This window comes from Amblyomma maculatum, chromosome 5, assembly GCF_055883805.1.
Source record: "Amblyomma maculatum isolate TAMU_Amacu chromosome 5, ASM5588380v1, whole genome shotgun sequence".
Lineage (NCBI taxonomy): Eukaryota > Metazoa > Arthropoda > Arachnida > Ixodida > Ixodidae > Amblyomma > Amblyomma maculatum.
Window position 1 is genome coordinate 123,374,651 of NC_139348.1, and position 16,565 is coordinate 123,391,215.

The 16,565-nt window shown below is 46.7% G+C and overlaps 1 protein-coding gene across 2 annotated transcripts; it reads left to right on the top strand.

Moving 5' to 3' along the window:
- The first annotated feature begins 1,782 nt into the window (after nt 1-1,782).
- On the top strand, nt 1,783-6,841 carry LOC146189411 (sulfotransferase ssu-1-like). 2 transcript variants are annotated; one of them, XM_084604240.1, is made up of 4 exons: nt 1,783-2,048; nt 3,578-4,207; nt 5,611-5,997; nt 6,333-6,841. In XM_084604240.1, the coding sequence occupies exons 2-3, from the start codon at nt 3,588-3,590 to the stop codon at nt 5,933-5,935; spliced, it is 945 nt and encodes a 314-aa protein (XP_084460366.1). In that variant the 5' UTR covers nt 1,783-2,048; nt 3,578-3,587; the 3' UTR covers nt 5,936-5,997; nt 6,333-6,841. The 2 variants fall into 2 exon arrangements, with proteins under 2 accessions (XP_084460366.1, XP_084460367.1); XM_084604241.1 differs by lacking the exon at nt 1,783-2,048 and having other exon boundaries at nt 2,526-4,207.
- The last annotated feature ends 9,724 nt before the right edge of the window (nt 6,842-16,565 follow it).

Sequence of the window (16,565 nt, forward strand, 5' to 3'; positions counted from 1 at the left end):
GTTATTGACCAGCCTTTTGTAATGAGGAGTATGCTGCACACTGAGAAATGATTAGGAATACAATTCTGGCAATGGACTGATAACAGGCAATGTTAGAAATCACAAATTACCTCTAAAGTTTCCTCGACTCGCCCATCATCGTTGATGGGTAGGCTGCAGAGGAAACTGGAGCTGCCAGTAGAAGGTCCATGGGACACCAGGCGACCCAGTTGAGGTGCCTGTACGTCTCAAATGCCTGGAAAAATAAAAATGATTTGAACTAAAAAATGTACTTTAAAAAAAAAGGGACAATTGAGGATTGTGGTCGCAAAACTTCTCTTAGTGTATTAAGCATTAGCATACGCATTTGCACTGAAGGAAAACAAAAATTACTAATGCAAATTGCATTTACAATGTGCGTTTAATTCTACAAGTTGCAGCCTTGCAAGCAAAGCAGCGACTGGCTGTTATGGTTCAGCTATTGGGATTCTAACTTATATGAAATAAATAAATCTATAAATTCACTAAGGCTCGTCAATGCAACGCGGCGGTTTAAAAAAAAAAAAAAAAAAAAACTTGTTTATCATTCGCGCCAAAGTGAACGTATCGTGACGTCATTTGATGTCATGGCCCCCCAATTTTTATTGGTCGCTGGAGCCCATGAGCCGCCATGTTTTGTACGTATGGGCGTCTATCTAGCCTTCGCTACCATAGTACATATACCTTGTATACGGGCCTTCGCCCGGCGCTAGCCCGGCGTTCAGTTCAGCAACTATTGCTGCGTATATTCGTGCATTGCGCGTGTTACCACGCAGCGCAGGCAGCTGGTCCTCCCAAATGCGTATCAAGGCCGCGGTTGTAGAATCGGGCCAGATGACACGCCTGTAAGAGGAAGCGTCGTTCGCCGACGTTGTTGCTGTCACGGGCGCCGCCATTTTGTCAGTTTACCAGGTTTGCGTCGCAAACAGAGGTTGGCCAGCTCGGTTTCGGTAACTGCGGTTAGGTGGCGCAACTGCAGTTTCGTCTGTCGTGTAAGCGCGGCTAACTATAGTTTCGGGGAACTGTAGTTACGCTAACCGTGAACTCTGCCCGTGTAAAGAGGGTATTAGCGAAACGCGGAGCGATGCGACGACCGTGTCGCACGCGAAGCGCACTCTCAAGCGTGTAGCGCACTTTTCATTTGTTTCAAGGTTTGGTTGAATACTTCACAAACAAACCTTTGGAAAGTGGCATGGGGCTGATAGCGTTGCGTTGCTGCTTAAATTTATTTTGTCTATCCATGCCCTTTAAGAGGTTTTCACCTTTCTCAAATTGGTAGCGCCAGGCCTAGCGCACAATTGTATTCTGTGAGTGGAGGACTGTTAATAAGATCCGCGAGCCGTGATCGACTTCTTTTTGGACTGAATTTTCATATACGCACACATATAAAATGTGTTCGCACACTAAGCGGTGATTTTTCTGCTTTTGAGTTTGGTTTGCAGTAGTTGGTATACGTTTGTATAAATTCAGATGAGCAAAATGAGGCACATTATAGGCGGTACAGCGCCTTGAGCCATATCTTTTTTTTTTTTAATCTATTGAAGCATATACCAGTCTTGTAAATGGCGCCCTATATGTTTATCATCCCGCGATTCAACGCCGCCAACTGCCCACATATAGCGGGCACTTGCAAGTTAAGTGCAGTGCCTCTATGATTTTGTGCTAGCCACAATGTGCAGCTTGTCGGCAGGAAACTGGAAAGGAAACGATAGTAACATCTGTTGCTTGCATCCCTCTCTCTCTCTCTCTCTCTCTCTCTCTCTCTCTCTCCTCTTTGCAGTTTGACATCCCACTGGCAGAATGGCCACAGATGTGAGCTGTGCTGCACTGCAACAGGCATATAGACAAAAATATATAAGTAGAGATGAACGGTTTGTACCGGATGTGTGCGAAACACAAGCTGTGTACGCGTTTTTTGATACGACAGCCGCGATTCCTTTATGTTTGTGTGTAATATTCTGAGCGAGTGTCAGTGATATTCGCAGTCTGACCGCTGGCGGCGTAACCACAAATATCAAAAAAGAAAATTGGTGAGTATGCTGTTGCTGCGTTTTAAGGTTTTGAAGGTATTTGTGCTACAGATCCCGACGCCGAAGCGGGTTCCTTAGCGAAGTATAGTGTATCGTTGAAGGATCACGCATAAGTACCCACTGACAGCGGCGCTATGCTGCACTCTCAAAAGACAGGGTCATATGTTTCCAGCTCTTGTACCATGGTGCCGCCGGCTGAATCTCTCGGAAAATTTTATTCAATACGTATGGATTGAGGAAATTCTACTCTGCAATCTTCTCTAGACACATTTCTATGCCTTGGATCAACTGCTTGTCCGGGGGCGGATAAATCCTCCGTTCCAGTTTGGGAAGAAAATGGTGAAAGGAAAGGACGCTTGGAATCCCACTTTATGCAAGGATGTTTACCATTCTTTGCGCAGACTTTACGTCTGCGAAGTAGGGGCAATAGAGCTAAAGAAATTTGGTGATTTAAGGCAATTTGATCTTGAAAGTCGTTATTGAACGAGCGCTCATAGTTAGGCGGACGATAGCACTTTCCGATAAATTTCCTGTGATCAGAATTATCCGAGGCCAAGCATTTTCTAAGACGAGATCTCGACGGGCTTGAACTTATTTTTTTAGATATTGCTAACACGCACCCCAACGCGTCTGTATGTTCGGTCACAACGATATATTGCGAACGAACTGATGAGCGTTAAGAATTTCTTTATCAGGTATTCGTGATGACCGCCAAATTTCTGTTAGTGCGATAATTCTCGCAGAACATACGTTGATTGCCGATGAATAAGTAGCTTGCTTATTTGAAATAATTTTGGTGTTGGTCATACGTATTGCCTTCTCTTTAGCTTTATAGAAATGACAAGGACACAAATCGAACATTTTTTGTAAGCTGGGATATCAGCCAAAAAATGTGCTTTATAGTTAAGAGGAACTACATATTATGGTTTTTCTGAAGGGCCTGTTTGGAAGAAACAAAATTTCGTTTCTACGTCATCATTGCAGCATGCTTCCAATACATCGTTGGCATATCCTGTTGAGTTCCTTTCACCAAACTGAAAGGCATGAACTGGTGCTGCCTGCTCACTGCCGCCCAGATAATGCTTAGAAATAACATGACTGTTCGTGAAAATATATCTCAAAAGATGATACTGTGCTCACTGTGTGCTACATGAAGAGCACGTTAAATTTTTCTTAATAGTGATCTTACGAGAAAATATTCATTGTCATATATAAGGACACGACGTGGCCAGTAGTCTTGAGGCAGGACAGTGCTGCTGCTTGGGGGGTCTAAGTGCAAAGCGATTTGGTGGAAATGGAGGAGGTTACGGGTTTATAAGTATTTGTTGACGGTTAAGAACTAGTAGAAAGTATTTGCTGGACATCACTCTCAGCTTTGGCGCGAACGGATATTTTCTTTGATTAAAGATTTGGAGAAATCGCGCTGAACAATGTACCTACACACATTCGTGCTCAGCTGTATCGCCAAAAGATCGCTGTAGAACGTGGAAGCATTCTGAGGTTCTCCTTTATTTATTTTTTTTTTTCAGCCCAGCTAGAATGGCGGATCCCAAGCTGCAGTCTATGTTCCAAGTCATCGACGGGGAGCGGTACATCTTCTTTCGCGATCCAGCCAAGGTTCGCGCGGCACTGCAGTTCCAACCGCGAGAGGGAGACATCGTTCAGGTTGCCTATCCCAAGTGCGGCATGCAGATGACGCAGCAGATGATACAACTCATCGTACACGACGGACAGTGCGCCAAAGACTTCCGCGAGTTCAGCTCGAGGGCGCCACACTTGGAGGACTGCGGCGGAGTCGTGTCGAAAGATGCTTCTCTGCCGCGCCTCTTCCGAACCCACATCCGGTTGGGAAGGATAGCTGTGACCCCAGAGGCCAAGTACGTCTACGTGGCGCGCAACCCTTGGGATGCTTGCTACTCCCAGTATGTGATGGTCAGTCAGATGCCCGTTCGTCCATTCCAGGGCACCTTCGACGAATTTCTCGACATGTTTCTGGATGGGGAACTGACCAACGGCTCCTACTTTGAGCATGTTGATAGCGGATACACGAGAAGAGACCAGCCCAACGTCTTGTTTACGTTGTACGAAGATATGATTCATGACCCAGCTGCAACTTTGCAGCGCTTGGCCGACTTCTTGGGAATAAACTACGGAGAAAGGTGTGTTCGTACTTTGCTTATTGCCAGGTGCGTTCTGTAGGTGGCGTGTTCACCTTTTTAAGCTAAGAAGGAAATTGAGATTAACATAACACGAAATAAGTGCTATTTGCGATATAGTAGCGCAAAGCACTAGAGGAAATACAGCAAGTGCTAGTAAAATGGCTGCATTGTTCAATTGCACTGTAAGGTATTTCTTGTCGCGAAAGCGCGTGTAAACAGAATAATATAACATGGATACTTACAGCTTATTTTAATGTTTTTATTTCTCTGACATGAAGATGTGATCCCATTATTGTTCTCAGATGTGAAGAAATAGCTGTTTTACACACGCTCCTACGTTGTGTTGGCTAAAGCACTGTTCATGACAGTTCAAGCACCGTTTATATATATATTTTTAATTATTTCTACAGTTGACTTTGTGCTTGGTCTCTGGGTTGGCTAGTGGTGAGAGAATTGATGACAAGAATCGATAGTGGCAGTGTGAGGAAGGGCTAGCTGGTTACAGTCCCAGTACCAGTGCTCTTCTCCAAACGTGGCCGTTCTTGTTTTGTCTACCTTTAGCATTTTTGATGTTATTGATGACTTGTTTACATCGGCCATTTCGGAAATGCTTCTTTGACGAAAGGGCGCCATAGCACAAATGTCATTAGCGCAGTCAAAATAAAATTAAACACGCGTTTCTCAGATTTTCACTGACACCAGGACAGAGAAAGAGTTACAGAAATATGAAATCGGTGGTTACATGGCGGCATTTGCAATTGGAACTTTTTCTGCGGTTCTATTCATTTTTTGTTGGCAACAATATAGCGCGACAAGTCGGCGAATTACGAAATGTAAAATTGCTGCTACCATAAAGGACCACAAATCTGGGCAAACGCTTTCATAAAACTGCGTATAGGGTGCCGTTTAAAACTCATAATCACGATAGTAATTTCAAATATTTTGTACAATGCGTTCATTTCCAGCGTATGTCTAAAGTCGTCGGTCAGAGTGGAGGACACATTTTATTGATCGTACCTTTAGCCGGAAGGGAAGAGTTGCCTGTAGTAATAGCAATGTTGGAGTAAAATTTATGTTCGATTTAGTAGAATTCAAACGTCGGAATATCTCGGTTATTTTGAGCTGCGCTCACTAGTGGAGAAAAAGAGGTTTTGCTGCTTGGCATTGTTGAGGAAACCTGATATATTATACTAGTATATTTATCTCGCTTGTGGTTACAGAAATTCCGTTCCTCGAACACTCTCCTGCAGTGTTAGAAAACACGTCATACCAATTAGCAGAGGGTATTTGAAGAAAAGTCCGGAAAACACGTAGTGTAATGCAGAAATTTGCATGGCGATAACCTACAGACGCCCTTTCCACTTCTTTGCTCACACCCATCACATTATTTCTCTTCTCTACAGGTTTCGCAACGATAAGGAGTTACTGAGCTCCGTCACGGAAAAGTGCACGGCTGCCTTCTTGAGGAATCTGCTGCAAGTCGAGCCACGCCAAACCGCGGCCATGATGTCTCGCGGCCCCGGGGTATCGGAAGCTGGAAAAGCGGCGGACGTTAAAAAAGGAACTTTCAGCCTGGTGTGCCGGCCCGAAGTCGGGGCCTGGAAGGAAGGCTTCACGAAGGAGCAGCTGAAGAAAACTGTTGCCAAGATTGAAGGGAGCGATGCAAAATATTTTGTGGAAAATCTGTGGAGGAAGGAGTGGGAAGAAGTTCGGAAAGCTGCCTTGTAAACACTGGAACGGGGCCGGGCCGGGGTATTTTCATCCAAGGCGTTTTCTTTTTCCTTCCGCAGGTTGGTTGGTTGGTTGGTTGGTTGGTTCATAGGAAGGGAAAGGCGCAGTAACTGTCACACTTGCTCTGTGGACACCTGAACCGCGCCGTAAGGGAAGGGATGAAGGTGGGAGTGAAAGTGGATAGAGAGAAAGGGGGGCCGTAGTGGAGGGCTACGGAGTAATTTCGACCACCTGGGGATCTTTAACGTGCGCTGACATCGCACAGCACACGGACGCCACTTCGTTTCGCCTCCATCGAAACGCAGCCGCCGAGGCCGGGATTCGATCCCGGGAACTCCGGCACAGTAGTCGGGCGTCTTACCACTGCACCACCCCGGCGGGGCTCCTTCCGCAGGCTCATTTCAGTAACGTGCACAGCCGGACCACTTTCGTCGTGGTATGAGTAAATTCCATCAGTACAGGAATATAACTGGAGAACGAGCGTGAATGAAAGCCTATGAATTAAGCATCGTAATCGGTTTGTGAAGTGCGAAAAAGGGGCAGTGTACAGTATTCCTTTGAAATGCGGGAAGGTTTACATTGGACAGTCGGGCCGTTGTATCAACGACCGACCACGAGAGCATAATTTGTCATTACGTACCGGTACTGGCTCTCACCTACCGACTCACATTACCGAACGTGGAAAAGAAAAATTGCGTAAGTGGGATACCAGTCTCCAAGGAACTAGCGTCTTCTGAAGAACCTCTGACACGCTTGCTTGGGAGCTGATGTGTAAGAAAGCGAGATGAGAATCCAGTGCCTGTTTGATGTCAGTTCTTGCCCATGCACGTGCTTCTGATTTCATTGTGTCTCAATCTTTTAGTATTTAAGGCGTCCCCGTTCCGAATAAATCAGTTGCAAGTAGCGGCTTGTCCTGTCCCTCTTGTCTGATAGGGGTGTGTCTGTTGCGCTTTACGTAAGTTTACGAGAATGAACCAACTAGCCCCGCAACGCATTTTACGGGAGTGTATGACCAAGGAACACTTTTCTCCTAACATATCTTCGGCTAAGTGGCCCCGGCCTGAAGAGACATTTGTTTCAGTGATGCAGCTTGCAGTAATCTATGTGATTCTTTACTTTCCTTAGGGAGGTAATAAAACATATTGGAGGAATAAAACCTAACAACACACCAGTCACCGCTTTCCATTTTGTTCCCGTTTGCGCAGTCAGGTTCCTAACATTCAAACCTATACACGAGGAGGCAATGAATGCAGTGTCACTCGCAACCTGAATAAGAGCAAAACATTAGCACTCTAAGCATTTGTCCAGAATTCGCCATTATCGCGGTGGCAAATCCAGACCAATTGAGCTACTGAGAAACCTATACAGTTTCTCTTTTATGAATGTACTAAGACAGCCTCTAATATCTGTCTAATCGTGCTTCGCATATTTTATACCTAAAACTATAGCTTCCCAGGCAAAAACCACATTTCCACCTCTCTTTGCACGCTTTAACTTCAAGCCCTATGAAAGTCAAACCAAGCAAAACTTCGTTTAGTGTGGTATTAGGATATAATGTGGATGTGAGCATAATATGCCGTAAGTCAATACAATATTGTGACGCAGCAGTTCTTGCAAGGTTCCTGGTGGTGCCGTACCATTTCGCTGACATAATTCGTATGCACCACTGCTATAGTCTAGTTAGCGGTAGGGACTCGATGCCTACTCTGATCCGAGGCTCCACACGTGGACACGTTTTGGGACAAGGGCATTCTAGGCACATGACATAAATTAACAGGCGGTAGCAGACATACACGGCCGAGCACGTGCCCGGGAAGTCGTAATATACCCTGGTAAGATTTGGTTTGGGTATTGTTTTGTGGGATTTAACGTCCCAAAGCGACCCAGGCTGAGATAAGCTGTAGTGGAGGGCTCCTGGAAGTTAGACCACCTGTTGTACTTTAACATACAGTGTCATCGCACAGCTCACAGGCGCCAGAGAAAACCGGTTGCCGAGGCTGGGATTCGATCGCGGCCACCATATCCTTGGCTACAGTAGTCGAGCGTCCAAACCACAGCGCCACCCCGGCGGAGCGTGCACTAATAAAAACTAGCTGTGGTTTAGCTTGTGGTTAAACATGAAGTTACGAGACAGCTAGCTATCTGCATGGCTACGCTTCGGTTCTGGTTGAAAGTAAATACACGGATTTGTACATAGTTTACTATATGCCCTATTGCAAAAACCAGCGTCTCCAGTGCGAAACCAGTAAGATTTTCGCGCTGGTTTTGCACTGGATCTGCTGGGCACGCTGGAGGTCTGCGATATTCACTGGAGCACTAACGGGAAGACACTGGCTGCACTGGTGCGATGGAAGAAAAACGCTGGGATTAGCCTTTTGACGCTGGGTGTGTCGCTGGCATCCGTGATGCCCTGGGAGAAGCGCTGTATGTGCGCTGGGCCCGCACTGGTCCCAGTGTCCCAGTATAGCCGGTGCGGCCTGCGGCGTCCGCCGGAGTAGCATCCCTCAGGGGCCAACAGGGCAACAGCGTACTTTCAATCGACCATCGGTGGGCATATGAAAAATATGATTCAAGCAAGCGCTTTTTGCAGCGAAGTCGTTGCGCATTTGTAAGAAAACAAAGGTAGTACCTTTTTTCTAGAGTTTCCATGTTTCTATAGGTCGTTTCGAGCGTTTCGAGAGAGACGACCGCCACGCCTCGATCTCATGACACACTGGCGATTAACGCACAACTAAAGCTGGAATTGAATAATGTGGGCTACCATGCATAACCAACTTCACAGCTGATCTTAAGGGCACTCTAACACAATGATTACTGCTGAAATGTTCAATGCGGGCTCAATCGCATGCGAGCGTAGCCTGCACCACGGCCCAGTATAAACAGCAGAAAGAAAAGCTAAAACCAGGAAGAGAGTAGGTTACCGAGTGACGGGCCCATGAGAGAAAAAGCAACAACATACAGCGCTTTTAATACATAATATTTGGCGTGTTTCTCAAGCTTTTGCGCTCCTTCTTACTCTGCGTATCAAGCAGCCGAGCCCTCGGTCATCGCAACGCTTCCCGCAATGTTTACATACAAATAAGGTTTAGTTACACGCAATTAGGGTCATCGCTGCGGCGCTTGCCGGTATTGAAGCTCGGTCGCACTTTTTTCCTTGAAGGCTTCTACTAAAGCTCCGTGTTCAGCGAAAATTACGCCCAAGGTAGCACAGCACCACCCAAGAGCCGGCATTGGTAAATTTGCGCGGCGATGTCAAACTCCACATGTTAAAATGATTCCAGTGCACAAAATAGCGCGCATAGGCACCCAGAACATTAGTTGCAAGTCGTGAGAGCAGACCGCAAGCTAAAATGATCAAGAAGTTGCAATTGTTAGAGCGGTAGCAATGGCCTATTGACTGCGAAACATGAAGTCCCAACCTTATAAATGCGGGTCATGACATATAATGCAGAAATATTTCCACAAAATCCTGTTCTCGGCGTGGCCGAGTGATTAGCGTGCTGAGGTAGTGATTGATATGTGTGCCCGGGGACTGAGTTCGAGGCGGGTTTGGTGCGCTAATTTTTTTTTTTTACTTGTTTTTAGGTTTTTCATGTACCTAACTTGTTTCGTTACTTTTTACTTTAATTTTTATCCCACACCTTTTTTTCTCCGGGCGAACAATGCCGCCAGTGCGGAGCGTCCCAGTATGCCGCATCCTAGTGCGCCCAGTTTCCAGCGTCATACTGGGACCATAATCAGGTATGGTGCGGGGGCGCTGGCACCCAGTGGCACTGGATTTTGCAATAGGGTGGTTTCAGCTTTACTTACACCATAGGAATCACTTTGGGCGCCATGTATCGGTTCCAAAATGCAGACTGTGGGAGAGCCGTAAGATCAACCGAAACCAAACTAAAGTTAGTCATGTACATCAAAATGAGCGTTATGACACCAGCGCACTTTGCTGGGAGAATCATTTGATTGGCTGTGCCCTCTCGATGGGTTTGTATGCCTTCTAGCATTTCTATATTTATGACGTATCGTGTGCCGGTGTAGCGGGCTTGGATTGTGCAGTCCAGTGATTTATGGGTATGGTTGAGATTTTAATTTCTGGCTTTTTCCAATCCACCAATGGAAAGAAAAACATTTTGCAATGGCGTTGTTCTGGGTCTGATGCAATGGTCAGAGTAACGTATGTGGTCGTACCGAAGCCATTTTAGTACCCCGGCTTCTCTCGGTTAAATTTCTCACCTGCTTATTTTTTCTCCGCATCACCGCTACGCCAACGCCATACCGCCTGGCAAGTTTGTTATGCTACCGAAACGGCAGATCAGCCGAAAGGAGCCAGGAGAAAAGTAGCACTCGGCCGCTGCCAGAATATCTTTCTCTATGAAGACCCGTGCCTTCTTTCTTGGTGGCAGCGCAGGTGGGCGAAAACTAACAGAAAGCTTAAGAGCGTTGTAAACCCGGCCGCCCACCCTTCGCCCTAGTGGATTGTTATGAGTGTCTTAAGGGCGAGGGGAGGGTGAAGGGAATGTACTGAAGGACACTACCCCGAAATCAGAAACAAAATATAACAGCAGCGCTGTCAAGAGCCGTTTCAGGACATGAAAAAGCAGCAGACATCCAGACAGAGCGTTCACTCGAATGTGGCCCCAGTGAACCTGCACAACGCTGTGACATATTGTGACTGGTGTATTTATTTATACATACATACTGCAGCCCCTGCTGGTGCTATTGCAGGAGTGGGGTTAAGAATACATACTAAAATGGCAAGGTACAAAACAGCTTCTAATCTAATTCAAATATTGCTACTACAAGTCAAAGATTACAACGATCTCCCCATAGCATATTCCCTTTCAGCTTCTTCTAATGGAAAGGTACAAAACAGCTAATCTAATTCAAGCATTGCTACAAGTCAAACATTACAACGATCTCCGCATAGCATTTTTCTTTTTGCTGTGTCACCTGACGAGATCTGTAAAATAATACGCAATCTAAATGACACCATTCCAGGTCTGCATAATATACATTCTTCTCATATAAAGATGATTACTCATCTCATTTGCGATGTCTTCGATCACATTAATAACCTGGGGCCGAATTACAGACTGTTCACACACACAATCACACTCACAATCTTCCTATTGGCCAGCGGCAAAACGGCGGGAGTGGCCGTCCTTTATATGATCGACGTCTGCTGTTTACGTCATGAACACACTTGAAGTGGTGACGTCGACTACGGGCCAATTGTGAGCGGGGGTTGTGAGCGACGCGAGCCGCTCACAATTCGTTTGTGAGCGCGCTCACAAAGTGAAAAGGGACGCCATCCTTTATACAGCGGCCGGTGTGGTTGTGAGGCGGTCGCGACGGCGTCGACGCGAACGACGACGGAGGAGGGTGTACGAAGACCCCTTTGACTTGGTCGACGAAGTGTTTCGACGAATGTTCCGCCTCGAGAAGGAGAGAGTGCAGTGGCTGTGCGACGAACTCTGTGATAACCTGACAAGTGTGCGGCCGGGTGCGCTGTCAGTGCGGCGGCAGGTACCGGGTGCGCTACGTTTTTTCGCCACGGGAGGCTACCAAGCCGCCGTTGGCAATGAGACGTATATCGGCCTCGCGCAGCCGACGGTGAGCAAGTGTGTGCGACGGGTGGCGGAGGCTATTTGTAAGGTTGGCGCGCAGAGGAATTGGGTGCGGTTCCCTCTATACAACGAGGAGAAGGCGGCGGCGAAGGAAGCCTTCCTTCGCCACGGCAGCATCCCCGGCGTCGTCGGCTGTGTCGACGGCACGCTCATTGCCATCAAAGCGCCCCGGGGCAATGCTGCACACAAAGCCGCTTTCTGGAGTCGCAAGGGGTACTACGCCCTTAACACACTGATAGTGAGTACACTTTTCTTGATGCACTGCTCGGGTAGAGGGCACCCCGATAGTAGAAGCTAACGAGTAGTACGCTTCTGTTGTACTTGTTTTCAGATCTGTGACGCCAACATGAGGATCACCGCAGTAGACCCCCGCTGCCCCGGATCGTGCCACGACGCCTTCTCGTGGCGCTACTCATCTCTTCATAAAGAGGTCGAGGCAGGCCTGCTGAGTGACGGCGAGTTTCTTTTGGGTAAGCAGTAAAAGAACCTGTCGGTCTTCGGACGATGCATTGGCTAATGCGCAAAGTAACTCACTTCCTGTGAAGCTATAATAAGTGAATACATGTTAAATTACGAGCAGCATATCTCACGTGCATCGACGTCTATGGATTGCTTCTATTACAGTTGAAACACAGGACATACTACATTGCAGAAATGCATGGTATGTCTAGTTTAAGAGAAAACAGTTGAAAGCGTTTGTGTGGTACTTGTTTTAGTACGAAAGTGCCGCATCGTTTAGAGCAAATTAAAAGTTGCAAGGTTGGCCTTGATGCGGTGTTTGCTTAAATCTGACATTCGTGCATTGTCTGCATATCCACGGATGTCATGTTTGGCAATTCCTTAGAGTGGGGTACTTCTTGTGAACCTTGCGTTGTATACTGCAGCATGGTGCGAGACTGTTGTGGGCGTAGGGTGTAATTAACTGCATGCCATATTTCAATATGCAGAAGACAGCGGCTACCCATTGGAGCCATGGTTGCTCACTCCAGTTCCAGAGTATCCCAGTCCGAGCTCTCCCGAGGGGCTATACAACGCGGCACACGGCTCCATGCGGTCGGTGGTGGAGCGTTGCATATGCGTGCTTAAAAGCCGCTTCCGGTGCCTGCAAAGGTACCGGGCGCTCCACTACCAGCCAGACCGTACAACATACATCATTGCAGCGTGTGCCGCGCTGCATAACCTCTGCTTGGATTGCCCCGTGCCCTTGGATCAGGAGGAGGCAGCTGGCTCCGACGACAATGGGCCGCCTCCCTCTACGTGCCGGCTACTTGGTGGGCTCACGGTCGCGCAATGCATACCTGCAAGGTTAAGTCGTGCACAGTCGTGTTGTGAGCCTGTTCGCGAGAACACCTCTCCAAAGGCTTGCACACCTGCTCGCGGTACGTCAACAACTGCGGTGCCAAGTGCAGCATAGCAGCCGGCCATGACCACCTCCTGTAGCTGACTTGTCCGGCAAGTCAAAGGGGTCTTCGTACATCCTGCTTCGGTGTTGGTGCGGTGTTGGCGCAAACTGTATCGGTGTGAAGTGTGTGTGATGGAATGAATAATGAGTGACAGGATGAATAAATGAACAAATCGCAAGGAGGCAGCAACCGCTTGTAATGCATGGTTGATAAGCAATCAGTATGCAGCTTTATTTAGCTGCACTTCGTAAATCTGAATATGCCGCAGTAAAACAAACTGTTTACTGTAACATTGGCAGTAAATCCTATAAACCTTAATAAATTGTACACAAAATGTATTGCACAGGCATACTTATTAAAAATAGCTCTCATTATTACAACCCGTAACAGCACTCAATAGTTTGCGCATATTTTAGATTGAGAGGAGCAAATGATGCAAGGATACCGGAAAACGACTACAAGGCCACACTAACGTGTTCGTTACACTTCTAAAGCAGGGCAAGAAGCATTACACATCGAAATATGCAACGCAGAGCATAGAGTTCGCAAATTAGATGGTTACTATTACAAAAGCATTCCCCGCGCGTGGCATCACTACACTGTGTGGACAAAGTTATCACAGCACGGCCACATAAGTGACACTTTGCAAAACAAAATTGTGCAAGAAAACATTTCCCACCAACCAAAACCACATAATTTCTTGCCCAAGCCGAGCGCGGCAGGTACTAGTGTGTTGTGGTACTGCGTTCCAACTGTGTATCACACTATGGTCACCTCCTGTATTTATGTGTAGCTTGAGCATCACATTTCGCTCTACATTCGTGTAGCTCAACGTCGCCATGTAAGAAGGTACACGAAGACACTGAGTTCTCTTGGCTCTATCACATGCCTATCTGCTCTGCTCATATCACTTATATGCTTTTGATACAACAAAAGTTTTGCTCCACACTCCTACCGGAAAACATATGGAAAACGAAAAAATAAAAATGAAAAAACAAGATCACATAAAAAAAATGCTTTCACACTACTGCACTTCGCAACACTTCAGTGGTCACGAGAATATGTGAATTGTAAGCTCGCATGATATAAATCACCGGTTATACATACTTGAGAAGGAGCGGCACATATTCAAGAGAAAAAAAAAGTGACTAGCGGTTACAAGGACAGTTATCACAGCTTGAGCACACTCCAGGACCAGGTAAGCTTAGGTGAATAATGCAATAAGATGACCTGGCACTGTGTACAATTGCTACGCTAATCAGTGGCCACATTTCAGCACACCTGCAAAACCTGTATCATGCACAGAATGCAAGCCTTGCTTGATGCCAAACACTGTAACAAATCGAGGATAAGGCTCCACAAGCGTATACATAGTATTGTTACGTTTCTCCACCGAGAAGTGGGACAGCTGACGCGGCCACCGCATAGCAACAGGCAGAACCGCGAGCGGATCGGCCATTTCGACGCCGTTCATCGGCCGCGCAACGCTTCCTCCCGCCGACAAGTCTCAGCGTGTTCCTGCCACGCGCCAAATGTGTGTGCGTGCGTGTGTGTGCAAAAGCTGGCCAAGCCTGGAGCTCGAGGGAAAGTGCGTCGCCCTCTCCTGTCTGCAGGAGGTGGAGGAGATGAGGTCGGAACACCTGCGATTGAGTCATTCGTCGTGAACCAACATGTTTGGCTCTCCCTTTCCTGTGAGGGTTTACCCTTTCCCTGTGAACTGGAAAAACTATAAAAAGCAGCGGCCGACTCCGCTGAGAGAGAGACTACTTTGACGCGCCGTTGGCACGACGCTAGACACCAGCTGTGTGAGAGTGTCTGTAATCTCTCCGGGTCAGCTTCACTGCCCGTTTCTTCCTGATGTTACAGTAAAGGTTGTTTCGTTAAAAGACGCCTCGTCTTTGCTGGCACCTTTGATGCCGTCCGCCGTCCACGGAGCCGCAAGGCCAACGCTACCGAGGGGCGCGCGACCCCAAATGTAACAGTATGCAGTGTGAGGTTTACAGCTCGCAGCGACTAGCTTGAGTTTAAAATTGTCACCGTTGTACAAATCGTCGTAAATATCACCGATGCAGCGAGGTTACATGTGCACAGGCTTTGCCAATCAAAAGAAAAGCAAACACCCAAGAAGATTGGTTGCAAACACGACACGCGCATTGCAATGCACGCAAAGAACACTACACATAAAGGCCCACCGCAATAATTCAGAAATAGGGACAGACGCAACAATTCCAGGCTGTGGTGGCTGCTTTTCGGTGTAGGTGAAAGCAAGACGTTCATTCAGTGTGCGATGTCTGTGCACACATCAAGAATCCAGCCGGTGCAAATTTACGGAGCCCTACACTGCAGTGACCTGCACAGCCTGAGTTGCTTTGAGACGTTAAACAGCACAAACCAAATTATAAAAGTGTAATCAAGTTTGAGCACCTGGCAAAAGTTGACATAAATGTTTCTGCACCTGGCAGAGGGTAACTAATGTAAAAGATACTGAACAAAAATAATTCTGCAACTGGCAGGTAATGTACATAAAAAAGTAAATTTAAAAGGCTTAAAAAAATTACGAAGATGTGGAAGGTGGCTGCAGCTGATTTCGAAGAAGCAGGGTGACTGCCCCCAAAAGCTGTACAAGCAGTTCATGGAAGCTGGAAGAGTCGCCCCTGGCTTCGCGAATAGCTGCCGCTACCTCCCGCATGGCAGCCTCGATTCCACGCAGGGCTTCGCATGTTTCATTCCTAGATGCAGCCGCAGCTTGATTTTCCTGCATAGAAAAAGATGCTGAAGTTAAAACCAGACCTGCCAAGTCTTGCACAAGAATTTCTTTGCTTATATTCTTAAGGATAGGTGCTGTGTCATCATCTTTAGCCTGAATGTACCCATCACATTACAAAGGCTCCTTACATTTCCCTCCAAATAACACTGACCCTGGTTACGGTATTGTAACTTCATAGCTATGTTGTCCTTTCTCATAGCTTGCCATGCTGTCCTTAATTTAAGTACATCGTTGTTTGTTAAGTGTCCATGCTTCTCTCCCTTTGGTTTACACCGATATCATCCTTGAGCTATACTAGCAACCAACCATTCATGACAGCATAGTGCAAGCCAAATGAGGTCCGTTGCAATATATAATTATATGCAATTCCCTTCCGTGATAGATTTGTGGTCACTACCTTTTTCAAAAACATTTATTTTTTTTATCATTTCCACAACCTCGCAACTCATCCTTAATTTCAGTTCCTTGATGATGCTATTAGCCATTCCTTACTCTTGTGCATAATACAAATTACGAACATTTTGCTTTCCCTGCCTAGGTCAATATTCACCCATTGCAATGAATCCCCCGATATGCTTAGCAAGGCATTGTCATCTCAGAGTAACAGACTACAGAGCTCTTCTCTATTTACTCATAATCCTAACAGTTGAAAGCCTCAGAATAGGACAAGCAGTAAATGGTACTTCATAAGTCATGCCTGCTTGCAAACATACTTTCTTATACGGATGTTTACAAATGCCTTTAAGGAGGACGATGCTCGCTTTGGGACAGTGAGGTGTACTGGGATCACTTCTCACAAGAGACTGTTGTACAGAGGTGTAGTATGCAAGACA

Bases quoted from the DNA above. Each gene is read 5' to 3' on its own strand.
- LOC146189411 (XM_084604240.1), top strand. From the start codon at position 3,588: ATGGCGGATCCCAAGCTGCAGTCTATGTTCCAAGTCATCGACGGGGAG. The intron at 4,208-5,610 runs GTGTGTTCGTAC...TCTTCTCTACAG, and splicing joins GGAATAAACTACGGAGAAAG to GTTTCGCAACGATAAGGAGT.